This window comes from Triplophysa rosa, linkage group LG16, assembly GCF_024868665.1.
Source record: "Triplophysa rosa linkage group LG16, Trosa_1v2, whole genome shotgun sequence".
In the NCBI taxonomy this organism is placed as follows: Eukaryota; Metazoa; Chordata; class Actinopteri; order Cypriniformes; family Nemacheilidae; genus Triplophysa; species Triplophysa rosa.
In genome coordinates, this window is record NC_079905.1 from 2,110,346 (window position 1) to 2,135,160 (window position 24,815).

Sequence of the window (24,815 nt, forward strand, 5' to 3'; positions counted from 1 at the left end):
TCATGGACAAAAAAATAACTAGTGTATTTTGAAGTTTTGAATATCTGGTTACATTATTGAACTTTGCTGCCACCTGCTGGCTCCCATAGGGAAGTATCATCCTAGATCTGTTCGAAAATGTAAAGCAATTTATTTGTAAAAAATAAAACATTATAAACTATTTCCCGACTTTTAAAGGTACAGACGTGCATGAATGAATCACACATGAATCATATTATAATCAGATTTCTATATGTAAGAGTCCAGGACATACATTGTATAAAAAATAGTCTAAAACCGTCTAAAAGGAATATTCTAAAAAGAATATCTGAAAGCTTAAGTTTATAATATCATCAAATATACACTAACACACACCCTTTGATAAAGCTTTATTCCACAGGTCTGTCATATTCAGGCAAATATACATTAACATACAGTATATCACCCTCTCTCGACGCTCCACACGTTAAATAACGCAATAATTCAAGACACACCTTTTCTACTTAAAAGAACAATAACAATACGTCATAACAACAACAACAACAATAATCAATATCATAATGATAGTAAATTTCCAAGTTTTATCTTTTGCTAAAACTCATTATATAGAGACTCTTTCAAGGTGACTTTTTAAAGAAACTCAACAATGTTGCACCATGACACACAGTGAAATAGACAGAGACTTTTTGCAAACGGTTTATATGTATATAAGTGTTCAGGTTTTTCAGTTCCCCTCCCCTCGTTCACTTCCTCAAAGTGCTCCCGCAGAAATGTCTATATGGCGTTGCGCATTGTTTTTTTTGTCTGTTCGTTTGGCACACGTGACATGTGGAAGCAGATGCTCTTCTTCAGCGCTAACGTAAGGCTTCTCCTCTCTCGTCTCCTCAGAGGGATTCACGCTCTCACAGAACCTCTACAGGAAACAGAAAAACAAACACATTTTCATCTAAAGTAAACATGATTATATCATATTATTTTCTGTGTACTGTATTTCATTCATCATACCTGCCACATGTTGTGGTTTAATGGGCCCCGTCTTCATCATAAATTGTTCTCCTCCATCAAAGGCAATGATTGGGTCTTTAAGTTGGCCCTGCCCGCTGTTACTACTGCCACTGTGATTGGAGAGCTTGATGATCTCATCGAACTCTGCTGCGTCCCCATTGGTTGACAGTCCATTCTGATGTTTGCTGGGCTGGACACCATTTATCACAGGGGCGGAGTCCCAGGAGCTGAGGGGGAAATGTTAAACAAAACTTTTATCAAGTTATTATGAAGTTATTTTCAGCGAGATTCAAATGGATGGGAAACACAACTTTGTTAGAGAGAGAATTTGTACCTTGCTTTTAAGTCTCCCTGTGATTGGTTACAATTTGCCGCAGCACTATGGAGAGTTTCGGAGGGATTTTTCTGGATTACTGGAAGACAGCAAAATAACAGCGTTTTACTTTATATGACATAACATTTTATGAACAATTTAAATGCAGCAGACATCTAATACAAACACTGACTGACAACTCTCTTATCATAAGTGTAACGCCACATATTAAACAATCAGAACTGAAGAGTTTCAAATGTTTACCGCTGTCAGAAACTTTGCCGTTGACCTGGGCCGGTGACTTCACATCTTTCTGCACAGAGACGGATAAACCAGGTTTATTTTCCTGCCTGTCTGTGTTTGTATGCGCATGTGAGATTTATTTAGATTTAGTGGAGAGACGTCTCACCTGTCCACCTGCGTCACTCTTACGTGTCCTCTTCATGATTTCTTCCAGGCGCTAGACAGGGAGAACAGACATGTTAGTCACAAATCGCAAACATTTCATCTCTCTTCATTCCATTTTTCAGTTCTCTCTCACACCTTCTTTCTCTCCAGGCGCTCCTGTTCCTCCTTTTGGAAATGTTTCTCGCGCTCTATTCTCTGTTTTTCTGCTTCTTCACGGGCTTTAGATTCGGCCTCCTCTCTCTGCAAAGACAGGAATGAACCTACATTACCCATAATCCATCACACAATTTTATCCAAAGTGACTTACAGTGCATTCGAGGTCCATTTGATCAGTATGTGTGTTTGTTGGGGTTTGAAACCATGAATTTTGCGCCGCTTAGAAAATGCTCTACCATCTGAGCTGCAGGAGGGAACACAAATTACCCATAAGCCCTATGATCTGGCACCTTGATCAAAAATATAAACATGTCATGTCATACAAAATTATGTATTTACAAACTTTTTTATGGAAGTCTGATCATAAGTGCCATTGATCAAGTATGTGGTTCGTCACAGACTAAAAAAACAAATCTGTGCATTTCATTCTCCTGCCACAAGGGGTCAGCAGAGGCCAAACATTGCCACCGTATAATAATGCAGTAATCTAAAAACACATTAAATAGAAAAACATCAGACAAGACACAGTATCTTTCAACTGTTTATGAAAGCTATGGATGATATACACAATCACAAAATAAAATATATCATATCATATATATATATATATATATATATATATATATTTGCAAACATTTTTATAGCTTAATCTCACAGTGATACAAATACATTACATTTATGCATTTGGCAAACGTTTTTATCCAAAGCAACTTACATTGCATGATACTATACATTTGTTTCTGAGTATGTCCAATCCCTGGGATCGAATCTTCTTGTATTTATTTATATCTGTAATTCTGTATATTGTGTGAATCGGACACAGTTTAGATCTTAAAAAAGCAGACACCACAGATCCGTCCAGAGATCCACAGACAGCCCCATTAAACCTGTCCTGCATTATCAAACCAAAGCACGACTGTGTGTGTGTGTGTGTGTGTGCGTGCGTGCGTGTGTGTGTGTGTGCGTGCGTGTGTGCATGTCAGATGGATTGTGTATTATGTGCTCTGAATGTGAGAGTTAAGAGCCGCCCGGGGCTGATAGCTGAGACTCAGTTAAGAGCAGATATAATAAATGCACTGTCCTCCGTCTGTGCCTCTGGCAACTTAATGCACAAAGCTTTTATTTCATATGTGAAGATACAGAGGATTGTGAGTTGGTATTTTTTATTTTTGCATTGAAAAAGTGAGAAAACTGGAAGAATTGGTACTAATGTACAGTAAATTGAAGGTATACATTTATTATCAGTAAGTGTGTTCCCTGGGATCGAACCCACAATGTTTGGCACTTTAAATATCATTTTAGTTCCCAGAGCGTGTTTGGAAATGACACTGAGGTTTACGTTTTCCTCTAACGTTCTCATGCATTACCCACAATGCACTGCTCACCTGTCTCTGCAGACGCTGGTTTTCCTCCTGCTCAACTCGTGCCTTCTCCTGCGCCTCCCTCTCCTCCTGCAGACGCTGCTGCTCGGACATGAATCGTGCCTCTTCTTCCCTGCGCCTCCTCTCCTCCTCCTCACGTCTGGCGTGCTCCTCGCGCAGCACCCTGGTTGGAGACCAGAGAGTATAAGCGTCTACGGTAACATCTTTACAGTAAAATCAGCATGTGTTTGAGCAGCTGACCTGCTCTTCTCCTCCTGTTCTCGTCTCTCCTGCTCCTCTCGCTCTCTCTGCTCACGGGCCTGACGCCTCTTCTCTGCCAGAACTCGGGCCGCCTCCTCCGGGTCGTTGGTACCGGCTGTCGACTTGGCGACCGACGGGCTGGGTTCGGGAGAGAGGGAACGTGAAGGTGCAGACGGTGCATTGGTCACCTCTGGTGTTTGAGGAGCTGCTGTGATTGGTGGATTGGCAGTGGGAGGCGTGGCCGGAGCAGAGGAGACGGTGATGTCAGGCACATCGGGGCCTTAAAAAAAGGGGGAGAAGTTTATGTTCAATATTTGAAATAAGATTTCATACTATTTCATTAAAAAAATCATAAAGAGGTCAAAATATGTAACACGTGATGATTTTGACACACACTCACGAGGATCTTCCAAAAAGCATCACGTCATTGACTCTCACACATACCAAAGCAACAAAAGTCAGAAAGCTGTCTGGCGGATTTATCCGCTCTCAATGAGATCATTACAGTGCCTGTTTGCTTTGGTCGTCATGACGATCGTACTCACTCTTTGTATCCTTAGGGGTGTTAGCCTGACCGGGCTCCTTTGTTTCCACGGCGACAGCAGCGACTGCGGGGGGCTGTACGCGAGCAGGGGTCTGAGCTCTCTTAGGCCGGGTCTTGGTGCCAGGAGGGGTCCGGCCAGAAGACGAGGGCGTTTTGGGTGCGGGGTTGGGTGAGAGAGGGCGACTCCTGGACGGGGCAGGTGATGACGGTCTGTTCTTAGCTTTCGTATTTGAGCTAAAAAGAGAAGACGCCTGCATTCATTCATATGTGGGTGGGTGGTTGTCAGGGTATTGCAATGCGGTTGCTAAGGTGTTGTGGCTGACAACAGTCAGGACACAGGCAGATCATAACACAACCAAATTCATTTAATGGCTAATTTATGACTTTTCCACAAAGCAGTGGAACACAGAGCTGTACAAAAGAGCGAACAGCTTGCTGGAGTCCCTGCCGGGTTGGATCAGAGCCTCTGTTTGCCTCGTGAGAAGACAACATTTAACATTTAACGCAAGATTTGGAAACACACAACTTGGGGCTCAGAGAGCATGTGGTGTGTGTGTGTAGCTGCTTAACCAATTAGGAATAACAGTGTACCCAGACAATGACGTCATCTTACAAAAAAAACTCATTAAAAACAAGAAAAAGAAAAAGGTTTTTATCTTTAATTCTAAAAATTGGGATTTTATTGTAGCGTGAGTGTGAGACAATGTGTGTTGTATTTGTGTGTGTCTTGTGTCTGTGTGCGTGTTGCATATGAGTGTGTGTGTGGGTGTGTTGTATCTTAGTGTGTGTGTGTGTTGTGTCTAACTGAGTTTATGTTAGACTGTGTGTGAGACAGTGTGTGTGTGTGTGTGTGTGTGTGTGTGACCGAGAGTGTTGTATCTTATTGTGTGTGTGTTGTGTCATGTCTTTATGTTAGTGTCAAGTCAAGTCAAGTGTGTGTGTGTTGTGTCTGACCGAGTTTATGTTAGAGTGTGTGTGAGACAGTGTGTGTTGTATCTTAGTGTGTGTGTGCGCGTGTGTGTGTATGTTTGTGTGTGTGTGCTGTATCAGTGTGTGTGTGTGTTGTGTCTGACCGAGTTTATGTTAGAGTGTGTGTGAGACAGTGTGTGTTGTATCTTAGTGTGTGTGTGCGCGTGTGTGTGTGCTGTATCAGTGTGTGTGTGTGTTGCGTCTGACTGAGTTTATGTTAGAATGTGTGTGAGACAGAGTGTGTTGTGTGTGTGTGTTGTGTCTGAGTGTCTAGGTTAGTGTCAAGTCAAGTCAAGTGTGTGTGTGTGTGTGTGTGTGTTGTATCAGTATGTGTGGGTGTGTGTGTGTGTTCATGTTTGTATATCCCGGTGGGGACCTAAACCTGAATAAACCTGAATGTCACCGTGGGGACCAAAATTGAGGTCCTCATGGGCAAAACAGCTAATAAATTGTACAGAACAATATTTTTTACAAATCTAAAAATGCAAAAAGTGTTCTATGATCTTTAGGTTTAGGGATAGGGTTAGGGATAGGGGATAGAATATACAGTTTGTACAGTATACAAACGTTACGCCTATGGACTGTCCCCACGGGGATAGTCAACCAAAGCCTGTGTGTGTGTGTGTGTGTGTGTGTGTGTGTGTGTGTGTGTGTGTGTGTGTTTGTGTTGCGTCTGACTGAGTTTATGTTAGAGTGTGTGTGAGACAGTGTGTGTTGTATCTTAGTGTGTGTTGTATCTTAGTGTTTATGTTAGTGTCAAGTTAAGTTAAGTCAAGTCAAGTGTGTGTGTTCTTGTTTTTATATCCCGATGGGGTCTTGCGTGTGTTTTATCTTAGTGTGTGTTGTGTCTGACTGAGTTTATGTTAGAGTGTGTGTGAGACAGTGTGTGTGTGTGTGCGTGTGAATCACCTGGCTTTTGTTGTTGTTGTCGTTCTGGTGATGGATTGAGACTGTGTCTTCTTCTGCACCTTCTCTTTAGTTAAAGCACTCTTCTCTTTAATATTCTCTCTTTCTTTGTCTTTCTTTTCTTTCTTCTTCTTCTCAAGCTAGATGGAAACAGTAATGCGTTATTATTAATATTATATTGACTGTTTGTACATCAAAAGGGGCCATGTTCTACATACTTGCAGCACAGTTATAAAACATGAGTGGATTGGGAAGGGAGACCAGATCAGGCGTGGAGACTGCCAAACCATCTTTTTGTTCTGTTTTAAGCTGTATTTTATTGATTTACTTTAAATGGGAACTCCATCAAACTCATGCGAGCAGGTTGAACACTTTCATGGCACTTCATGAAATGGTTGTGCGGTTGGCTTTACCTGTGCTGAGTTGCGTCTGGATTGGCGTTGTGTGATGTCAGGCGTGCTGGCTGAAACTCTCCAGCGTTCAGCATTGTGCTGGTGAGGATGATGATGAGAGCAGGCGGTCAGACGAGACGCCGATGCCGAGCGGGAACACTGATCTGAGATCAGACAAAGATCATTCAACCCATGTTGTTAAGGTTTGGTCAGGATGTGATGTATTGTGTGTCGATGACTCACTGGGGTCGCTGCTGTTCTGAAGAGTGGCCACGCTCCGACTCCGAGCCAGAAACGAAAGAGTGGGCGTCATCAACCTCTCCACGATACGACTCTCCCACGGGCTCAGGCGTAAACTGCGGGCTGACACAAGAGAGCGCCGTTAGCATTCACACAAACATACGCATACAGCAGGTCACTCCACAGAGGACCTCAGGTACATGAAGCAATCACATGACTGAGGGCTTGACCAATCAGAGCGGACTGTGATCCTCAGTGAGGATGTTTTGTACTCTGCACTATTCACACTATTGTGAATTTTGAGTTGCAAGCGATCTCCAAATTTCCAAAGAGATGTGACACACACACACACACACACACACACACTACATAAGCTCGTACACATCGGACTTCAGACGCTACTTAAATGTGAGACAATGATTTTTACTTCGTTCTACTCCTAAATCTAACCAACACCCAAGCTTATATAGACTAAAATGAATAATGAGCATTATATTTAGAATTACATTGCTGCCTAGGACAAGCAATTAATAAAGGTTAAACTGTTCTTTTTTCTGCAAATTATGGGATGTTGCTGTGTTAACATTTTGAAACAACATTAAAATGAGTTCACAAACACGACTGAATGACAGATTTGGGTTTGTGGAGATGGGACAATTTTGATGCATCTCTACTGTATACATACAGTATTAGAACAACATGTTCAGGGATGCTGGAGATGAATCTGTGGCATCATCTACACTCCTCCACAAAATCTGTCTTCTATCCCACGCTCCTTTACAAACACACACACACACACTACTGACAACCATGTTACATCTTAACAATCTCGTGTGTTTCATTTCTTTGCATCTATGTTTTGTTCTCATTGTAGCGTAACACAAAGTAACAAGGTCGTGCTCTAATGCTTCAGAAACACAAGAAAATTTACAACATTTCGTGACGGCCGGTCACTGGCCGTTGCTAGGCAACAGCTGCCTTCTTCTCCCCCACTGCGGCAAAACGCTGAACTACTGTAACGGAGGGATTGATCTCCATATATTCTATAGATTCATCCTTCCATACAATCTTCAAGCAAACGATACACAAACAAACAGTAAATGCACAACCACAGAACTCGAATTCCAGGATGCTTGTGGCAATATGGCCGACAGCCTCTGGAACTGGACCGTAGGTGTTCATCTTAAATGACGTATAAACTACAGTGATGTCATATCTCTGAAAGGTCATTTCTAAAGATGAAGTAGATTTGAAAAACACTCGTTTCATATCATGAGCTATACAGGCACAAACTCTCATGCGGAGCACAATGCTGGAATTTGGTTGAAAATTTGGTTTTGCAACATCAGTTATCAATCAATTAAAGAGACAGTTCCCTCAAAAATTTTAATTCCGTAATCATCTATTTACCTTCATGTCGTCCCAAACCTGTATGACGTTCTTTCTTTTACAGAACACAAAAGAAGATATTTTGAACATTGAACCCCATTGACTTTCGGTGTGTGAACACAAAACCACCGAGGCATTTCTCAAAATATCTTCTTTTGTGTTCCACTGAAAAAAGAGTCACACACAGGTTTGGACATGAGGGTAAATAAATGATGACAGATTTTTTTATTGCAAGTTGTCTTTCAACTTAAGACCATATTAGCCAATTAAAAAGAAAATATTATTGATTATTGATTTCAAGCATAGCAAACACCTAAAAACTAGTCCATCATTACATGACATTATGTTTTTAAGACTGAACAACACCACGACCCACATCAGGGAGTGAATACAATGGATTTGAACACAAAAAATAAGAAAGAAATGAACTACAAGGAGATTTTTTTCACCGCTTAGACCACAAATAAAAGAACCAGACTATGATGTAACAATGTGAGGACCAATCAAAAAGAGCACTGAACGATTGCCCACGATGCAACAGGAAAACAGGGGAGGTGGGTGAATAAGGAAGGTGTGAGAATGAACCAATCATCAGGCACAGGCTCGAGCAAGCAGACCACCAGAAATAAAAAAGAGAAAATCATGTCATGAAAAACTGAACTGAAGAACCAAAAGACCAGACGGGGGTTTGGGGGAGGAGTCGGGGAGGTGAGCCGCTCCGGTCTTACTTCTGCAAGGTGAGTTCCACAGCGTGGCCGAGGACTTGGACAGCCTGTTGCTAATGACAGACTCCGTCTGCCGCGGCAGGTTGACCGTGGAGGCCGAGCATCTGCCTGCAGAGCGCAACACAGAGAGCACAGCGTTCATACTGACCCCGCGAGCGACGGGAGAGAGGGCCAAATACTCCCGAAAAAACTCCTGGAGACTCATGCGGGAGGGGTCCGTTCATTCTTACATAAACATGTCATCATGTAAGATGAAATTTCATGCTAACAACCATTTTTACATCATGATTCACTTCACAAATGTTCACGTTTAAGGGAATAATATAATCACCTCAAATACTAAAGGTCAGACAGGTGCTCTGATGTTAAATATCTAGATAAATATAAATCAAAATCAGAGCCACAAAACAAACACACTAAACACCTAACCTGGTGTTACATCACTTCCTGTAACACAGCCATGCGGTTTAGTTTTAATGTCAAATGCAGGTATCTGCAATGCAAGACTGGTGTATACAGCTCTGGAAAAATCAAGAAACCACTCTAAATTGAGCTTCATCCGTAGAAAAAATAGAGAGAGCACGGAAATATGCATGAAATCTGTGACTCAAATAATGTTTTGTAATTCTTCTTTAAAACACTTTAACACTTTAGCATTATTTAGAAATGAAAGTGAATATTTGCAGTATTTGAGGTCTGAAAACTGTTTTCATTTTACGCAAATAAATGTGAACTAAAAACAATATTTTTAAATGGAATTGAATTCAGTAGTTTGGACAATAGAACAAAAAATATTTGATCTAAACACATAACTATGAAGAGTACATTTAGAGAAATTAAAAATAATGGAGTGGTCTCTAAATGTTCTTCAAAGCACAAACTTTTAAAGATTTACGCACATTTGACTTTGAGCTTAAAAATCCAAACACTTACTGCAAAGTAAAATTATTTTTTAAGAATAACTGTAACTACAATGAGCTTCTACAATGAGTCACACAATGATATTCTTTAAAAGTATCCCAGAATGCACTTCATGATGAGTCTGCTTTGAAGAAGTTGCGAGACGTTTTTAGTCACTAAATAACTCCCATGTTTCCATGTCATTGGTTTGATTGAGTTTAATATTATTCTAAAATGAACACAAAATTCACAAAACAACTGTATTCCTTTAACAAAGCTGTTAACTGGCGTAATAAAGCGAATAGAGTTATCGAACAATGCCAATCATTCAAAGAGGTCAACCTGGCAAATATATCACTACTGCATCTTTTCATTTAGGATTAAAGGATTTTAACCCTTTTATTACTAGATTACTCAACAAAAACAGCTATAAAACCAACACCCATCACACTGATGTAAAACACCTGTGCTATGATCTCATAACATCTAGTCTCTGGTCTACGTGAAGACAGGTGAGAATCTATCCAAGACCTGAACCCAAAACCTCCAGCACATCTTCTACAAAAGAATCCATCCATGGTTCAAAGGAAACAAAACTTAATAGAAATGATGTTGATGTCAATGATTATCAAGGTTTGTGGTGGTGAAATTGTCATAAGATGGTTTCCCCCCTCAAACATCAATGTAAAAACACTCAAACTTAAAGCAGATCACAAAGCAACAAAATGATAACCAGAGGGTCTATAATCTGCCTACATCAACACAGCGGTTTAAACCTGTCCTTACGCAACAAAGACAAAATCTAAAACCTAAGAAGTAAAGAATAAGGATTTAGTATCTGTATATTGTTCTGGAAGGCAGTGATATCTCTAATTCTCCTAGATTAATGACGGATGACACTTACTTTCTCTGCGTGAGGTCTGGTTTAACCCGCCGGCCCACGACCACCTCTGCTGACGGATCTCCGCCCAGGTTTTTTTGGTTGACCTCTTAATGGCGGAATTATATCTCTCCTGCAAAAACAGAGAAGGTCACATGATCGTATGACGCAGTATTTCTGTGCTCGATACACTCCCCCAGCGGTCGTATAGGTTTCGGGAAAGTTTTTTTCGAACATGAAAATGCGTTCCGTAACAACTTTTCTTAGTCCCTTATTGGCCAGTTCTCCCGGAAAAGCACGGCCACGTGTCAACCCGCCAGAGGGAGAAGAAAGAGCACGCCCACGCGTCAACCGAGGAGAGCAGGAGAAGGAGCATGCGCACACGTCAACCAACTGGAGCAAGAGAGAGAGCACTGCGTTCAGCTGTGTTTGTTTGTTCACTGCATTTCGGTGAGGAATGTTATATTAACGGTGGATAAAAGGCAGGATTTGGAGATCGTTTGAAACTGATAGATGGCGGACGTGAACCGCACGCGGAAAGTGAAACTGAGTCAAATGTCTGTGTTTTGTTGGCAATGGGTTTAGATCCGCCCTGCCCACCAACCGCACGTGTCGTATGTATTCGGAAATAATCGTACAGCTGTATCCGTCTTTTATAAATGTGATCAAACTAAAGACTCTACGGAAATTTGAAGGGTGCGATACTGTTATTGAAGTACTCACGATTAACAGGAGATATGCAGAAACTGTCTGAGTTAAATGAGCATGTGATGAGCATTAAATGACCTTGTTCTTCTCCAGCTTCTGTCTCTGTGTCTCCTCCAGCAGGGCTCTCCGTTTCTCCGCCTTCAGCCGCTGTTCCTCCAGCTTCCTCCTGCGCTGCTCCAGCTGACTTTCACGCAGACGTCGAGCTTTTTCCTCCTTTTCCAACCACTGAGCTTTCTTCGTCGCTGAGGATGAGAGGAGAACAGTGAGGCTGTGTTTTCTGTGTACAGTCTTTAATGTATTGCTCAAGCGGGGTCATGAATTGAGAAAGTTGAAGGCTTTCCGAGAAAAAAAGATGACGCAGTGCTATATTGAATCCCACAATGTCACAACACACAAGTGCAAGTAACAGTGTTTATACCATGTTTACCCCGTTCCTTAGTGTATTTATACACTTTAACCAAAGTCACCCGTATTGTGTTCATTTACTTCATTTATTCAGCATTGATTCAATGACATTTTGCCCCTAAAGTCACAATTGTTACAAACTTTCTTTCTGTATTTGAACTTGTATTTTGAGTGAACAAAAACTCATGAAAAAAACATAACTATTTTCTGATGTGGTTAAATTCGTATGAATTTGTGATCTCATTCATACATTTTGGTACGAATTGCTTTCGTGCCAGTGACTTTGGGGTGGGGCTTCAGTATTGCTTTTTTTCTAGTAATCGTATGTTGTTGTACGATTCACAACGTATGAATTCATATGAACGAGCCACCTCGTAAAATAGTTACGAATTGCCGATGAGATTAGGTTGGATTAAAGGTGAATTTGACTAAAAGCATCATTTTTTCTCCAATAGATATCACAATAATATTGTTTTTGGTGAATTCTTGTAGTGAAAATTTGATATCGTGACACCCCTTGAATAAATAACAGCAGTGATATATAACAATATGCGAAACTGTCAATCATAGCAGAGGGCGTGTCTTCCGAGTCTGAATGTGACACACCCATCACACAACATCAAGGGTCAAAACCAGGATAGAAAATAGCCTATTATCTAAATTATAATGATTTTTTTTCCCGGGAAAATCTCAGAGAACATAAAATAAAAAAATGCAGTTGCTTCGTTCAAGTATAAACTTTGTTTTAGATGTTTATTCTCAATAATGACGAAACAGCATTTTTAAATTTGCGTTCAGGAGGGGAGACACAAAGGAGAAAAAGTTCGTCTTACAATTAAAAGCCAATCAAAGTTCTTTATTTAAGAGTGCGGGCGTGCTGGGCGACAGCTGGCTGGGTTCTGCTCGCAGGCCCGACTTAAAGACATCACACTGTGGAATTTCCTGTTTTTCCATCCCTCAACCATAACTACACACATCTACACAGCAGTCCAGATGGGATTTGACTTGAGGAATACAAATACAGAGAAACTGCATTCATTCACAATATTGCCACTGTATTTACCCTGTTTAACTTGAAAAGACGTTTAAATATCAAATAATTCAATTTTATATCAAATAAAATAAGAAACTGAATGATGAGATGTGCTGTAGCTCACAAAAAAAGCTTCTTACTGCAGAGAAATCATGTTATTCGTTGTAAATGTAATCATATAAATAATGTAATGATTCTCATTGAAGATTAACGTCAGTTTTCACTTTAAACTGCGGCTAAACACCGTCCGCTAATCCTATTAGTTTTATACAGTATGCTTTACCACAAAACAGATTTTAATGCCAGCGCAGCTCAAAGTTGCTGAAATCCAACATTACAATCCTCACTTTCATTCTGAAAGCTAAACCAGCTTTAGTTCTTTGTACACACAAGATTTGTAAAGCTACAGTTTTTTCTATTTCAGCTATTATGTCAGACTACATACAGTAGAGCCTATATCACTCTGGTCCACATGCGGAGAAAAGAGCCGGTTTATCAGCCTCTCTAGCTGAACGTGAAATCGAGCTCATTTCAGACGTAATTACATTTAATCTGAAATTTAATGATGGCACAGTTTTATTCTGTGCCTGGAGGACTGAGAATATGAGACACGGTTCATATACCGAGACATAAAATATGCATTTCATAATCCTTTGTTGGATGAAATTGTCTATGTTTATATGGTGCCTTCATGTATGATGTGCAAAACAAACATCATCTCATATGACCACAACATCATGAAAATAATGTATTTTACAATATGATAATGATCACAGAACTGCACGTGCTACATATTTCCTGATTATTTTTTATACATATAACATATTTTACAATATTCAATTCCACTACACATGAAGGTTTGACATTTTTCTAATAAAAAGGAAGCGCAGAAATGTGAAAAAAGTCTGATCTACCTATCACATGTATATTCCTTTATTGTTTTTTTATAATCATTTAAATAGACCAAAAATGAACAATACTTTATCATTTCAAACCTGTATGACTTTCTTTCTTCTGCAGAACGCGAAAGAAGATATTTTGAAGAACGTTGATTATCAAACAACGTTGGACCCCATTGACTGCCATTGTATGGACACAAACCACTGAGACATTTTTCAAAATATCTTCTTTTGTGTTCCACAGAAGAAAGAGTCGCATACGGGTTTACAAGCACATGAGGGTGAACAGATGATGACAAAATGTTTATTTTTGGTTGAACTATCCCTTTAACTAGAAGAAACCAGTGAGAATAAACAAGGATTTAATGGCGCAAAATAAAAGCCTGTTCACAAAGGAATATCGCTCACTCATGATGATTTACAAAACTGTAATCAAAGGAAGATCAACAAGCAAAACTGACACAACCAAAGTGAACAAAAGGAGCCAAGAAGCAACGCACATGACTGAATGGAAATGATGCGCTCGAGTCAAATGACAGATCTTACCTTGCTCCTGCGTTCTCTGTTCTGCAGCAGTAAACACAAACCACAAGCACATGTGTCAATCACATCAGACACTGTGTTTACAAAAAAGATTCTAGGATGATTTTACGATGTATAAATGAGAAACGTCTGGATCACGCAGCATCAGTAAAGTGCCTGTAAGTCATGTACCGGCCGATCCAAATGACAAACACCTCAAGTGTCACATGGGAACTGTTTATAATTTGGATAAATATTGTCATTACATTCATTCTTTCGTTCTAATGGCTTTATTTTCATGTATGTTTAGGTGCTGCTGGGTAAATGTTTTGTGCAAGCTGACCGTATCATTAACTCTACAGGACTAAACTTGTCCCAGGACGACAGACGGTTGTGTTTATCGTGTCTTACCCAGATATTTGGCTCTCTCCTCTCGTCTCTGTTTGGCCTGTTTCTGACGCTGCTCTGAACTTATCCCATCTGTTAAAGAGAAAGCAAATAAAAATGCATTGCCTGTACATATTTAAACATACTGTGTATACACAATTCTTGTTTACAGTTCTATATTAAAGGGATACTTCACCCAAAAATGAAAATTCTGTCATCATTGAGTCACCTTCGAGTTGTTCCAAATCTGTATACATTTCTTTGTTCTGATGAACACAGAGGAAGAATGCTTATAATCAAACAGAATTTTTCCTACTATGGGAGTCAATGGGGGGCAAGATCTGTTTGGAACAATTCGAAGGTGAGTAAATGATCACTGAACTTTCATTTTTGGGTGAAGTGTCCCTTTAAATATTTGTGTATGACAAATGTTTATATTCACGATGCACAATTTGTATTTTCAATTATGCATTCACTAAAGTACTTCACAGAATTTATATATTGTATATTTGTTACATATATGAATACAACCAAGTTTTTCAGTATTTTAAAATATATGTTTCAAGTATTTGACATCTTTTTATATGTGATAAAGTAAGAAAAGTGCAGAATCAGATTACACTCCCTTTGAAACCGATGAAAGCAGGTCTGATCGACACCTCAGACATACACTGAGTCATTTTCCTCTTTCCTTGCAAATCAGAGGCATGTAAGTGACGTTTTCCATTTTGTTCCTGTCAAGGATTTATTGATTCAGGATAACAGTGACACCAGCTCTCTAACGGCAGAGGTGCTTTTCACACAACGCATTTAAGAGAAATGTGATGAGTCAGGGATTACTCTGATCACATGCTCCTGATAACATTTATCACATGCATCACTGTTTAATCTAAGCGGATAGAGGTGTTGCCACGGCAACCAGTCTGCCTTGCATCCGCCATCATAAGCCTTGCATCCTGCATCCTAATTCGCCTACTTATACTATGCACTAAAAGTATGTACTGTTTTTGTTATGGAAAAGCATATACATTTTAGTGCGTTGCAAAACTGTATGCATGCACTGGGACAAACTAACGCGAAACGGAAGTGGCTGTTGTTGCCTAGACGACACTGTGATCACGAACATCAAAATACATCTCTTCTTTGCATTTAAGTGTTTATTTATTCATTATTTCATATGTAAGGTTCACTGTATACTCACATTTGTTAATTAAGTGAAACATCTTTTATTTAATTTAATTAATGCAGTGGAGCGTCACTAAACTCCGCCCTCTCGCGGTGAGTTGTGGGTAATATCAGCCGTAAAGTGTCCATGGATTCACACTTCAAATTTTCACTGGAAACAGTAGACCATCCGGGTACTCATTTCAGCATACTATGATTTGGGACTTAATAATTCTATTTTCGAATACTATTTAGGATGGATAGTATGCGGTTTGGGACGCAGCATCTGTGTTCAAGATCAGTATAAAACACACACTGTCAGTTAATTCAAGATTCTGTTTTCACATTTTATTTCAAATTTTATTCTTTCATTTTATTATGTGTCTTGCTTTTGTATTTGTATATGTGCAAGCACACTTGACAATGCAGCTCTTATGAAGAGCCCTTTGCGTTCCCGTATTTCTAGACCATTATCTATCCGGTTTATCCCTATATCTATTATATAAACATCAAACCACAATCATCAAGTCAGGCCATAGTTCACAGACACAAGAGATAGACTGTAATACAGCTTTTAAGAGCTACAAGCTCACAGAATCGAAAAAGCAGAAGGGGTGTATCAGTTACTATCCTCACCTTTTTTTGATGGGGAGACGGCAGTGCCTCCAGGGGTGGTGGATCTCGGGTCAGATCTGATTGGTTCTGTTTTTGAGGGCGGGTCTGTATTGAGGGAGGAGTCTGTGATGGTCGTGTCCTCAGCTTTGAGGATCTCGCTGTCCATTTCATTGTCTTTCTGAACCGTGTCACCCGTCCCTGGAGGAGATGTGAGAGCTGATGGAGTGACAGAACAGAGAACAAAGAAAGAGAGAGATAAGTTAGATTTCAGAAAACATTTACCAACAGCTCAAAGTAATATCGCAAGTGTCAAAAATCATTCTTCACAATTTACAAAGGAGTGTTTGTAGGATTAACTGAACACAATCACGTCAGATGAGTTGTGAATCTATGTAGATCACAGGATTAAAACTGACCATTTATTAACCGGCTGACTAAATATGTTAAAACATCAGACATGGAAAAGAGATTAGGATGAACTGAACGCCTGCAGCGAGACCCTCAGAGAAGCAAAAACAAGGGCTTTAACTGACCGAGTATTCAAATATTTTCAAGAAAAACAACGCAAATGAATGACGGCAACACAAAGGAACCGTCTGCAAGTACAAACATCTCTGTGTCAATTTTCTATGTGGTGTTACAGAAACACTACAGTGTAGTTGTACTTCAAAAAACAAAAAAATTCGACTAGACCACTTGACCTCTGACCTGGTGTCAATCGTCTGTATGGTGTCACACCAAGTTTACAGCTTTTATCAATAGGGTTATTTAACTTTAAACATAGTTGACCTGTGAGCACACACGGGGTAAACCTGAGGTCAGCTCCGGGTCTAAACATCCAGTTTTCATTCGAGGGTCAGTCTGTGTTTCTCCAGTTGTGTTCTGGGATCTTTGGTTGTGCAGCTGTTGTCAGCACTGTCGTCAGTGTAGACCTCATGGCATCCATGAGAGAAAGACTTTGTCTATTTAAAGACTAAATATGATATAAAACTCAGACAACGTGCAAAATACTGAACTGAGTTCTCTTTCACGTCTTCTTACTCTTAAACAGACATAGGCACATAAAATGAAATGCCCATATTAGCAAGTATCCTTGTAAAGGTAATCCATTATGTCTTAAATGAACGTAAACAGTTTGGAAACAAAATGCATGCAATCTCTTAAAGGGGCGGTAGCATAATAAAGATCTTCATCAATGTTCATCAAACAACAAGGGACAAAGACAAAATCACTCAAGATTAAGTGTCATGATTGCGTCTGCTCCTGACTGATTAAATTATAACATTTGTATTTGTATATTCGCTAAAAAATACTTTGATTACTTGTTCTTATTTGATCACGTACTGGTGTAATTTAATTAACTTTAAGTACACGACTAGTTTACATTATATGTTTGTACTGTAACTAGAAGTATATCTCACCGAGGACTTGGAGAAACAACTGAGATATTAAAGAGATCTGTGATGTTTCTTTGTTATGAGAACGCTCTATTCAGAGAGGAGATCTCTCACTCTTCTTGAGAAAGAAAAGCCACACATCAAAGTCCAATAATAATTCCCTCGTGAGTTTGCCCCGGAGGTCTCGTGTCGTGTCTGTAAGGTTAGCGGCGGGCTAATGTTCCTCTTCTGTTCCTGTACTGTGACTGAAGGGGGAAAACTGTCAGAATTAACAAAGCCCCTCCATCTGGCCCTGGGAAGAAACAGAATGCATCCCATTTTTCATCTGCTAAGAAGCTGATACGGTAAGATGTGTAATGACTCTATTTATGAAGAGGAATGAAAGAATACATCACAAGAGTAATTAAGCTGCTATCACATAATGCATGTTGTGAGATACAATGAGCAGAAAGAAATGTGTTATCAGAACAATACACCAGATTCAGCACTGAAGATTTATGTATCAAGTCACAAGGGATGCCCACCGGCCCAGAAGTGAACAACATTAAATGAAATCATCAAAACTGAGTCAAACGTTTAAAGGTCAGTTGTTCCATGAACATATAATATCCATGATATTATTTACAATGATGTGTCAACTGCATAAAGATCTGAAACTGATTTCATCATTTATTCACCCTCGTGTCAATCCACAGTATGACTTTCTATATATTTTGAAGAATGCTGATAATCAAACAACATTTAACCCCATTGACTTCCATTGTATGAACACAAAACCACCGAGACATTTCTCAAAATATCTTCTGTACAGAACCACATGAGGGTAAATAAATGATTTTTTTAAAGGGGTGTACTTTCTTTTTTACTGCTATATAATAATAAAACATGGCATTTTTCTATTAGGATTTAATGGAATTGAGTAGAAATATGAAAGGTGAAAATATCAAAAGATGAAAAAATGGATTACTTCCATGTGTTGTGTTCATCAACAGGAACCAAGAACTAAAATCTCCCAAGAAGCACTGGGTGAAGATATATGACCGAGGTCAAGATTAGAGCCAAAAGAGATCTGTGATCTGGGGATGTTTGGACAGAGGGTCAATGAGATCAAATCAGGACTAAAGCACGAGGAAGGGTTACAACATGTCTAGACGGATCATCTTCAAGGTAAAAACCAGTCCAGTATTTCAGACGAAAAATCTTTTTGACAGTCAGTCTCTGTGTTGGAGTACTTGCAATTGGCTTAAAGAAGACTACAAAGATGCCAAGAAACCTCATTTAAATAGTTCTGATTCACAGATGTAATAAAGTGAGTTTAGATTCAAAGCTGGCAGTGGGCATCACAGCCGTTCGACACGCCAGATCACGCAGACACCTGCATCTGAGTCTAAAGTCCTCAGCCCACAGACACGGATCCATCAGGTTTCAGGTTTCTGCATCAGACGGATGCTCAAGAGTAAAAATAGACCCAACAATTCCTAATCAACCATAAAAGGAGCTGAGATTTACAGACACTCTCCTGAGAAGTAAAACTCTACTTTCTGAAGCAAATGTAACATATTCTACATCGAGTTGGGGGGAAGATTTTTATTAACAAAATAGAAAATCTGTGTTTGTAATTTTGTAGTTTTCCGTATACGAAAGCAGTTTTCTTTAAAAACTCTCGGAAGGTCTGCTGTGAAGTGGGTCAGTGATACTTATGTGTACAGAAGAGAGAAGAGCACATGGATCGGTGGAATTGGGTCATTCGGGCCTCAGGCATGTGCGGTATGTCCTCCTCTGTGTGTGTGGATGGTAACAGAGCACAACATGAGCACAGGACGCCTGTAATCTGCCAGACAGGATATTTGTACTTATAATGCTAAAATTCAATACTAAGTGTTTTGCTAACGCACTGTGAACTGTACAGGGCGGCTGCACGGGTCATTCTCAGAAAACTGGCATTTGTGGCCTATTTGTATCCTCATGATATCTTCTGAAACAGTCACGTCATTTAATATATTTAAAGGAGTAGTCCGCTTCAAAATTTGCCGCCATTGACTTTCCATAGTAGCTAAATTTTATTCCTACTAAGGAAAGTCAATGGGGGCTTATTTTGAAGTGAACTACTCCTTTAATTTGGTTTAGTGCAAATGTGTAAGGAATTAATTTATTTTGCTGTAACTGTGCTTAAAATATATTTTAACTATGTAGTTTGTTTTCATGCCTTTTTGGGTTAAAAAATGCAGAATTTGTCCTTGTTTCCTACTTTGTGTTCCATTTGTCGCAGTCTTGTAAGTTGCCTCAAATTTTAATTACAATCAAATTGGGGTTAAGTACTTTTGAGTTGAAGTAAAAACACTTAGGCCAGGTTTCACAGACATGGCTTATCTTAAGCCAGGACTATGCCTTAATACAGTGGTTCTCAAACTTTTACGTTGTGAGGCCCCCTTTGTGTAGGGTGCATCGCTTTGCGCCCCCCCAAATACAGATTAAAATCTTAAACTTACATTTTTTATTAAACCAATAACGTATTCAGTTATACAATGCTGAAACATCAATTATTTTGGTTGGTGGGCTTTTTTTCTGATGTTTGATTGCATAAAATGTATGATATATTTCTATATTTCATAAAATGCCACAAAATCTGTGGCCCCCCTTGATCCATTTTAGGGCCCCCCAGGGGGCCACTACCCCCAGTTTGAGAACCACTGCCTTAGTAGACTTAAGATATTTATCTTGCTTTTACAACAATGCCTTAGAAGAATACATTACTGGTGTGCATCTTGAGATATTCGGGCTATACGATCTCATTCGTACATTTTCGTATGATTTGATTTCGCTCCAGTGATGTTAGGGTTTGGGACGGGGTCAGGGGTGTGGCTTCAGTATTGTTTTTCTCTAGTAATTGTTCGTTTTTGTATGATTCACAACGTAAGAATTCATATGAATAAGCCACCTCGTGAAATAGTTATGAATTCCCGTGGGATTAGGTTGGTTCTTCTGCAGTATCTGACAGTGGTCAGCAGGCCGGATGAAGCGGGTACACACACACCTGCAGACACACACACACTCAGATCCTGAAACCCAGAACACCAGAGGAACGATTGAATCATTCAAACATCTTGAATATTTTAACAGGCTTCTTCAGCTCTGCCACTGAATGAAGTCACAAAGGGAAAGTATGTAAAAACACAACGTATATCTATATATCTTGATGGCTGTGAGATTGCTGTATACAGTATGTGGTTTTACGGTAACCCTCTTATACCAGACACAACAAAGCAGCATTTAAAGCAGAACTCGGTCTGTAAGCGTAATATCACATCATTACTTCTGTAATTGGTCTCCTATCGAGATGACAACGCTTCATGCTGGTTTGTTGTGCGACTGATCAATTGTCTGGATCTAATCGGCAGTAAAAAATGTTTTAACTCATTTACGGCTCAATGATGTTTAGTGTAGGATATTAGAATTTCACAGCACCAATGGTGATGGATCACAAAGCTAGCAAACATGCAAGTCTCTGACCTGAGATCAGTTTCAACAAGGGATATTATCTTTATCAAATGTGCATAAAATCTGCCTTTACAATCTAAATGTATGTAGTCAAAGAACATCAAACTCACAAAATCTGACCTGAGAGCTCAAATTATGAATCACTACTAGATGCTTGCCAATGTGAATTGGAAAAATATAAGGAGACAAAGTTTTGTAGAATTTTATGCACTGTAAATATATAAATATATATATATATTTACATGACCTGTAAAACCATGTAGTTTTAAACTCAACCCTCTTAAAAATAACAAAAATTCACAATAAAATTCGGCAATGCCATAGAAGAACCATTTTTGGTTCATCGTTCAGTCAAAGGTATTTTAAAGAACCATCTCTTTCTTACCTTTTTATAATCTGAAGAACCTTTTTTCACCACAAATAAACTTTTATAAAACAGAAAGAAAATAGAACCATTTAGACAAAAAAGGTTCTTATATGGCATCGTGAAGCACATTTATTTTGAAGAGCGAATGAAACTTATTTTTACAAGTTCCAGCAACTCACCATTTGCCAAATTTTTAAATATTAAGTTGAAGGGACTAATGTAAACATTGGCACTTAAAATGTAAACATTAAAAATTAAATTAAAACAGCAAAGAACACGTCAGTTTGCACTTGCTCAATACATTTTTTTTTAAATGGCAGGTTTACGTTTTATTTTAAAACTAAAACTGAAATATGTTTACTGGAATTAAAGTGCAAAAATGAGCTTTACGAGTAATGCAACTGCTTAAAAAAAAAACGTGATTGTCTCAACGCAGCCAAACAGAGAGCACGGCTCTATATTTAAGAGGAAATGCCCTTATTATTCCCAGACTTCCTTGCATGTTCCTTCCATTAGGAGTCACTTGATACTGAGGTCATTCCTTCATTGAGGAAGGATGTGTTATGCCCTAGACTGAGTCACTTCAAAGCCAAGAGGCAAGAGGAAATAACGCCACCTACCCGAGCCGCCATGACTCGCGTTTAAAACAAACCTGCGCCGTTTCACTAGGGGGAGGTGTCCGGCCACACGTGAACCAATGCTGGTGACAGAAGATTTATTTGAAGACAACAATGTCAACTGAAAGCAGATGTGATGCTCGTGTAAGGGAAAGAATTTAAGAGTCGGCCAACATCTGAATTCCCAACAGGACACGCTCAGAGATCACGACACATGCACAAATTTCCCATAGCATTTATATGTGTGTAGAACAGATGTGAGAAATGTTTTAGGTTATATTACCGCTGCTGAATTCTGATTTAAAGGGAAAGTTCGAAGTGACCAGGATATTTATCCACAATATATGAATAAATAATTAAAATATATAAATCTGGAAGTTGGGGCAGTAATAATGTTGAGCACGGGGTTTGCGGGGTCCAAACCCACTGCGCAGCTGTGACTCTAATATTAGCCGTCCCGTCCAGTCCTGTGACCACACTGAAGCATTCGACAGATACACACACAAACACTTGTTACCAACCTGTTTTCACTTTCTGACACACACACACACACACGTCTCTTTTCAAAATGACATTGCTGACTACAGCTGTTGTTAAATCCATTAAGACTTTAAACATCAAGATACACTAAACAACATCTGAAACTAACACACATTCCTCAATGTGCACAAAATACTCATGAAGAAGAAACAAAACAGCATACTGGACAAAAAATGTCTTTCAGTTTTAAAATTATTGCTTAGTTTCTTTCCTCAAAGCTATCAAGTGATCTTGGACACAAAAGAAATCATACATTTGTAATATTACTAGTCGGTTTCAACCCTGTCAAACTTTCAGCATACCAATAAAGGGATAGTTCATCCAAAAATGAAAATTCTGTCATCATTTACTCATCTGCATGCAGTGGTGGACAGTAACGAAGTAAATTTGCCTGAGTACTGTACTTAAGTACACTTTTTGAGTATCTGTACTCTACTTGAGTATTATTTTTTCTGAGTACTTGTACTTTAACTTGACTACATTTGAAAGACAAATATCATACTTTTTACTCCACTACATTTATAAAAAGGTCCAAAAGTAGAAAATGGTTTCTATGCAGCGGGTTTTCCTGTGTGCGCAATTTATCTGGCTTGCGATCTGCCAGGACCTTTTACTGTTGCCAAGTATTTCAGTTTTTCTAAACTCGCGGTTTTCCGGCAAGCTTTGAATGGCCATTTGGCAGATTTTTTTAACGCAAATCTGGCAACTCTGGGATCTTCCCGCTAAACTAATGTAAACGTTGGCGCTGCTACACCGTTGATAGCTCTCTAAAAAGGCAAATAGAACAATAAAAGACGAAAAAGGCACATGTTAAAGTGTGGTGTAATCATCTGTGGGTTACGATCAGTCAAAGATCGTAGAAACATTGTCATGAAAATGATCGGCATAACGGCTAAACGGTAAATAAGCATCACATACACCTTGAGCTACACGTGCGTGTTAACTTCTGATCTGCTGCTGTATCATTTAAAGCGATTTGGAGAATGAATGATGTTTTTACTGAAGTAACTATAGTTGAAGTATTCCTGTTGAAATAAAAACAATAGAACCCTGCCCAAAATACAACATAAAATGTAATGGATTTAATGGTTATAATGGGAATTGTACTATGGATACTTGTTGTCTAGTTGTATGTGATGGATTCTATTGGTGGGATGGTAAATCATATTGAAATAAAACCCAAAACACACTACAAAGAGGAATTTAATTAAAAAATCTCATTCTGATTAAAAAATTCATTGTTTTTTCAGCAGGGATGGTATTTGCAGTAAAACCACAGTATCCACAGATTTAACATTTTCTAAATATAGGAACCATACTCCAATTAATAATCTTTAGTAAAACCACAGCAACTAAAAATACCATAGTTTCATTATACTAGCTATAGTTTATGTTTGTAGTTAAATTATGGTAATACAAATGGTAATAAATCCAACAAACACATGGCTTCTACACTTTACTATTTACAAGAACCTTACTACTTACTGGTAAATTACTGCTAAAACTGGTAAAGGGAATATACAAAATAAAAGAACACTGCTCATAAAAACATATAGGCCTAGGGGGCTAATGAGGATAATTAGGCTAAATGATCATGCAGGATTACTGTATATCTAAACTAAACATATATGCGCTAAACATATAAAGCTCTTACAGGAGTTGCTCACTGCAAAATTTGCCCCCATTGACTTTCCATGGTAGGAATAAAAATGACTATGGAAAGTCAATGGGGGCAAATGTTGAAGTGAACTACTCCTTTAATACCACTGATACTGTGAGCTACTCTGTGTATTCAGTAGGTTGCTTCAGAGGCATAAGGTATACGACAATAAAACAATGAACAACTGACATAAAGGAAATTTACTTTTAATACTTGAGTACTTTTAAAAGCACGTACTTCTGTACTTTTACTCAAGTAAGAATCTGTCTTTACAACTTTTACTTGTAGTGGAGTAATATTTGACCAGTAGTATCTGTACTTTCACTCAAGTAAGGAAGTTGTGTACTTCGTCCACCTCTGTCTGCATGTCATTTCGAACTTGTGTGACTTTCTTTCTTCTGCAGAACTCAAAAGAAGATATTTCGAAGGCTATTTATAACCAAACAACATTGACATTCCTCAAAATATCTTCTTTTGTGTTGCACTGAAGAAGGAATCATATGCGTTTAGAACCACATGAGGGTGAATAAATCATAACAGAATTGTTATCTTTCGGTAAACTATCCCTTTAACAT

The 24,815-nt window shown here is 38.9% G+C and overlaps 1 protein-coding gene across 4 annotated transcripts in view; it reads right to left on the minus strand.

Annotated features, from left to right (window-relative positions):
* Positions 1-354: 354 nt before the first annotated feature.
* Positions 355-24,815, minus strand: part of map7d1b (MAP7 domain containing 1b) — a 29,841-nt gene continuing 5,380 nt past the window's right edge. Inside the window, exons 2-19 of one of the 4 annotated variants that reach the window (XM_057354837.1) lie at positions 16,183-16,377; positions 14,407-14,475; positions 14,020-14,040; positions 11,215-11,378; positions 10,453-10,561; positions 8,652-8,756; positions 6,538-6,657; positions 6,316-6,458; positions 5,906-6,042; positions 4,029-4,261; positions 3,484-3,763; positions 3,247-3,406; positions 1,841-1,945; positions 1,707-1,757; positions 1,562-1,610; positions 1,319-1,397; positions 985-1,211; positions 355-892 (exon numbers count right to left, since the gene is read on the minus strand). In XM_057354837.1, coding sequence (XP_057210820.1) covers positions 882-892; positions 985-1,211; positions 1,319-1,397; positions 1,562-1,610; positions 1,707-1,757; positions 1,841-1,945; positions 3,247-3,406; positions 3,484-3,763; positions 4,029-4,261; positions 5,906-6,042; positions 6,316-6,458; positions 6,538-6,657; positions 8,652-8,756; positions 10,453-10,561; positions 11,215-11,378; positions 14,020-14,040; positions 14,407-14,475; positions 16,183-16,377 — 2,258 coding nt within the window. In that variant the 3' untranslated portion in view covers positions 355-881. The remainder of the gene's footprint in view (positions 893-984; positions 1,212-1,318; positions 1,398-1,561; positions 1,611-1,706; positions 1,758-1,840; positions 1,946-3,246; positions 3,407-3,483; positions 3,764-4,028; positions 4,262-5,905; positions 6,043-6,315; positions 6,459-6,537; positions 6,658-8,651; positions 8,757-10,452; positions 10,562-11,214; positions 11,379-14,019; positions 14,041-14,406; positions 14,476-16,182; positions 16,378-24,815) is intronic. The other 3 variants (XM_057354838.1, XM_057354839.1, XM_057354840.1) reach the window with 3 other exon arrangements.